Source organism: Cherax quadricarinatus, chromosome 66 (genome assembly GCF_038502225.1).
Source record: "Cherax quadricarinatus isolate ZL_2023a chromosome 66, ASM3850222v1, whole genome shotgun sequence".
NCBI classification, from domain to species: Eukaryota; Metazoa; Arthropoda; class Malacostraca; order Decapoda; family Parastacidae; genus Cherax; species Cherax quadricarinatus.
In genome coordinates this window covers 18,975,973-18,980,547 of record NC_091357.1, presented here as the reverse complement: position 1 = coordinate 18,980,547, position 4,575 = coordinate 18,975,973, and the positions used below count along the sequence as shown (strand labels likewise).

Genomic DNA, 4,575 nt, shown 5'->3' with positions numbered 1-4,575 from the left:
GCGCATATGGGAGGCACTTAGGCTCAATTCAGGGAATTGAAGCACAGATCCAATTCCCTAGATCAAGAGCCCCTCACCAGCGTCAAGGAACCTCCTTTGACGGGGTCATACTCTTCTGAGTAATTTTAATTCTTATTACTTAATGTGCAGAATTTTCATTAAAACTGATAAAAAAAAGTTCTTAGCAACTTCTAACTGGTTAATAAAAATCAAAACACGCAAACAAATAAATACTATTAGATGCAGAACGAATAATAAAATGCTACAACGAGTCTAAGTAAATATTTCTATTTGGTAATATTACAGATATAATAAAGGAGGATACTGTAAAATATGTCGATATATGAAGGGCGGTTCCAAGTTGAGACGGGAACAAGCTGAATAGATAGTTTCTGCTACGTTCTTCTAAGTAGATGTATGTATTATCTACTCGACAGTGTGATGCTAGGGTAAATAATATATATCCGAGTCCTACCGACTCCTTGGGGGGCTGTTTGCCCGTCCTGCAGGGACGTTGGGGCGTTCCTGTGTCTGCCATCTTTGTTGACTGTTTGTATGCATTAACTCCAGGACAATAACGACGGCTTCATTCATCCAGATTTAATCATTATTCAATATGTGTTGAGATTAAATATGTCGAAGTAAATCCAATAAGAGAATTTTATATAGAAACGTTCTCTGATGTCATTATAAATGTGAAATAATTGCACAAAAGAGTAATTTGTTGTTTTATCATTGACACATTCGGACACTGGTGTAAATAGTGACAGCTAGGGGCTACGATCCTCACTTCAGAATTATATTTCTTCACAAATATTTACAAATCATCTCAAAAAACAGCTTGTTTTATTTGACATTTTGTCGAGTGCAACAAATAATACACGCACTTCATTCACATATATATTATGAAGCAGATCAATGGGAAAGAATGCGGGAATTAAACAAAATATGTGTGGGATGGTAGAGTTTATATAAGAGAGATAAAATAAATCTCCCTTATTTCGTCAACCCTTGTGGTTTAGCGCTTCTTTTTGATTATAATAATCCCTTATTTTATACTCTGAGTATTGTAAAATGTTAATGACTAAGCTGATTGCTGTCTTAATTACTCTCACGTGCCGTCGAGACTAATTAAGTTATTTTCTATTCGTCCCCATTAATACAGATGATTGAAAGAACTGGTATATATTGGCTAATTTATTCTTTATTTATTTTTTCCGTGTGAACCTGCACTATAAGTTATATTTGTGGTTTTGTACATATGCCAACCTTGCACTCAAGCGTGTGCAACAGCATCTGTACTGTAAGATAAGATAAGATCTGTTGGGACTATTATCCCAGGGAAGGGTTAGCCACCCAGGGGAGGGTTTGTCACCCAGGATAACCCTGGGGAAGGTTAGCCACCCAGGATAACCCTTGGGAGGGTTAGCCACCCAGAATAACCCTGGGGAGTGTTAGCCACCCAGGATAACCCAAGAAAGTCAGTGCCTCATCAGGGACTGACTCTTATTTCCATTGTGGTCCTTCAATATTGTCTCCCAGGATACCAGCCCACTAACAGCCAGGTACCTACTTACTGCTAGGTGAACAGGGACAGCAGGTGCAAAGAAAAACGCCCAGCATTTTCACCCGTGCAGGGGATCGAACCAGGGACACTCAGTATGTGAGGCGAGAGCGTTGCCAACCAAGCCACGGGAGTAAATAAGTAGAGTAAGGGAGTGAATAACTGAAGTGTTATGAACACTTGTTAATGCTTAATAATAACTCACATGGAGACAGAAGTTCAGAAGACTAATTGATCTGTATAATTCGACCCCCTTCTGGGACCCTCTTCAGGGTCGACCATCTGGGGAGTCGCACCCAGGGTGTCCTTCAATCGCATGACTGAACCTTCTAGAACATATATTCTCAAGAAATAATAATAATAATCTTTATTTCTACAATATGGGCCGCCATTGATACCTTCTGCCTTGACTCAGAGAATTTCCCCTTCTGTCTATTGTTGTCTTGCAACATTGCATAGCTCCTGACGACGCACGAGAGTGTGAAAGATCTAGAGCTAAAGATTTCCATCCCAATGTGGCTTGTTCTGCATTGTTAAGATAGCCTGTTTGTGGTTGTATTGCTATGGAGAAGGTTTCGGGGGTGAACGCCCCCCCCCCGGCCCGGTCTGTGACCAGGTGTCGACCTAAATAAACTTATTGCAATGGACGGGAGCACTGGGCTTACATGTAACAGTGTCAGTGTTCGATTCTCGGTCGAGGCCAACCGGATGGGTAAGCCTCTCTACACTTGGCAGTACGTAGGTACCTGGGTGTTTGTCACCTGGTGACTGTCGTGAGTGGCATCCTGGGGAGGAGGACCTAAAGATCCCAGTAGCAAAAAGCCACACTGCTTGGCTTTCCTGGCTTTCCTGGTTTTCCTGGCTTTCCCGGGTTACTAATCTAGCTTTCTAAAATTAACTTGACTCTTATTAAATTCACGGGAAGCACTAAATTCGGACGGGTCATAAAATGGGAAATAGTCAGAATTAGATGGAAAAAGGGGAGGCTAGCTCCAACTCCTAGGACCAAGAACCCTTCACTAACATCAAGATACCCAACCATCAAAGGCCAACTCACCTGAAAGATGGTGTCTTCAGATGGCTTCACCCAGCTGAGGACGCCCCTGAGGGCCCAGTTCTGTCTTGCACGACTCTTCCTGACACTCTCAACCCTCGAGGGCGTCGAATTCATGTTTGTCAGCAGATCTTACAGGGTAAGTCACAGTAACCAAGAAACATGGGTAAGAGAGCTAAGTTACCCCTCCAGTTCTCTCCAAATCTTCATTTTCTAAAATCTTGATAATTTTTTTAGTAATTTACTCTTTCATGTCGTATTTTTAATTGTCATTATTCTAATATATATTGTTTCCTGACGAACCTTACCTAACTGGTTACAACTATGACCAAAATTTTTAAAGGATGGTGGGGTAAGATAAGATTTCGTTCGGATTTTTAACCCCGGAGGGTTAGCCACCCAGGATAACCCAAGAAAGTCAGTGCGTCATCGAGGACTGTCTAACTTATTTCCATTGTGGTCCTTAATCTTGTCCCCCAGGATGCGACCCACACCAGTCGACTAACACCCAGGTACCTATTTGCTGCTAGGTGAACAGGACAATAGGTGTAAGGAAACGTGTCGGAATTTCCACCCACCGGGAATCGAACCCGGGCCCTCCGTGTGTGAAGCGGGAGCTTTAGCCACCAGACCACAGGGCCACCGGCCAGTGGAAGGCCTCGGTCAGATGTCCAAAAGCTCTAACGGCGGGTCATCATCGAAGACCCGCGTCAGGAAACACTTGTCCTGTTTCCTGACAAACTGTACCTATCCTGACCTTTGTTATTCTTGTTATTCCCGACGATTATTAGAACCACTAATCTCTTATTTTCTAAGATAGCAACTTTTAACTCCATACACAGCCAGGAGTTGTGATTCGACCCCTGCAACCATACATAGGTGAGACTCACACTACTGCACAGACATATAGGCCTGGCAATGGCACCACCAGACACATGTACACCTATCACAGACACGTAGACCTATTCGTAACACCGCACAGATATGTGTAGGTCTTTCAATGATGACATACAAACAGGCCTATCACATTCATAGGCTTGTTACTAACACCACACTTAAGTTTTACTGACACCATAGAAATATGAAAGCCTGTCGTTAGCTCCGCACATAGGTCTATTGCTAACACCGCAAATGTATGTAGACCTGTTACTGACACACATATAGGCCTGTCGTTGACATACACATATAGGCCTGTCGTTGACATACACATATAGGCCTGTCGTTGACATATACATATAGGCCTGTCGTTGACATACACATATAGGCTTGTCGTTGACATACACATATAGGCCTGTCGTTGACATACACATATAGGCCTGTCGTTGACATACACATATAGGCCTGTCGTTGACATACACATATAGGCCTGTCGTTGACATACACATATAGGCCTGTCACTGATATTCACACATATAGGCTTGTCACTAACACACACACACACACACACATCACTGTTGCTTCCACACAAGACAGACAGACACTAAAAACAGTCGTCTCCAGCACCAACTCTTAACCAATTATACTCTCAAGCAATCCTGTTCCTTGTGTGTGTGTTCTGTTCTCTCTCCCCAGCTCCCCTTGTTTCATTACCGTGTTCCTTGTGTGTGTGTTCTGTTCTCTCTTCCCAGCTCCCCTTGTTTCATTACCGTGTTCCTTGTGTGTGTGTTCTGTTCTCTCTTCCCAGCTCCCCTTGTTTCATTACCGTCTTCCTTGTGTGTGTGTTCTGTTCTCTCTCCCCAGCTCCCTTTGTTTCATTACCGTGTTCCTTGTGTGTGTGTTCTGTTCTCTCTTCCCAGCTCCCCTTGTTTCATTACCGTCTTCCTTGTGTGGGTGTTCTGTTCTCTCTCCCCAGCTCCCTTTGTTTCATTACCGTGTTCCTTGTGTGTGTGTTCTGTTCTCTCTTCCCAGCTCCCCTTGTTTCATTACCGTCTTCCTTGTGTGGGTGTTCCCTGTGTAT

General features: G+C 43.2%; 1 protein-coding gene across 2 annotated transcripts in view; it reads right to left on the bottom strand.

The window, feature by feature from the left end:
- Positions 1 to 2,825, bottom strand: part of Sec8 (Secretory 8) — a 30,219-nt gene extending 27,394 nt beyond the window's left edge. The window contains exon 1 of one of the 2 annotated variants that reach the window (XM_053798876.2): positions 2,622 to 2,825. In XM_053798876.2, the coding sequence (XP_053654851.1) occupies positions 2,622 to 2,735 (114 nt within the window). In that variant the 5' untranslated portion in view covers positions 2,736 to 2,825. Of the gene's footprint in view, positions 1 to 475; positions 554 to 2,621 lie in introns of those variants that run through there. The other variant, XM_053798877.2, reaches the window with a different exon arrangement.
- Between the last annotated feature and the right edge of the window lie 1,750 nt (positions 2,826 to 4,575).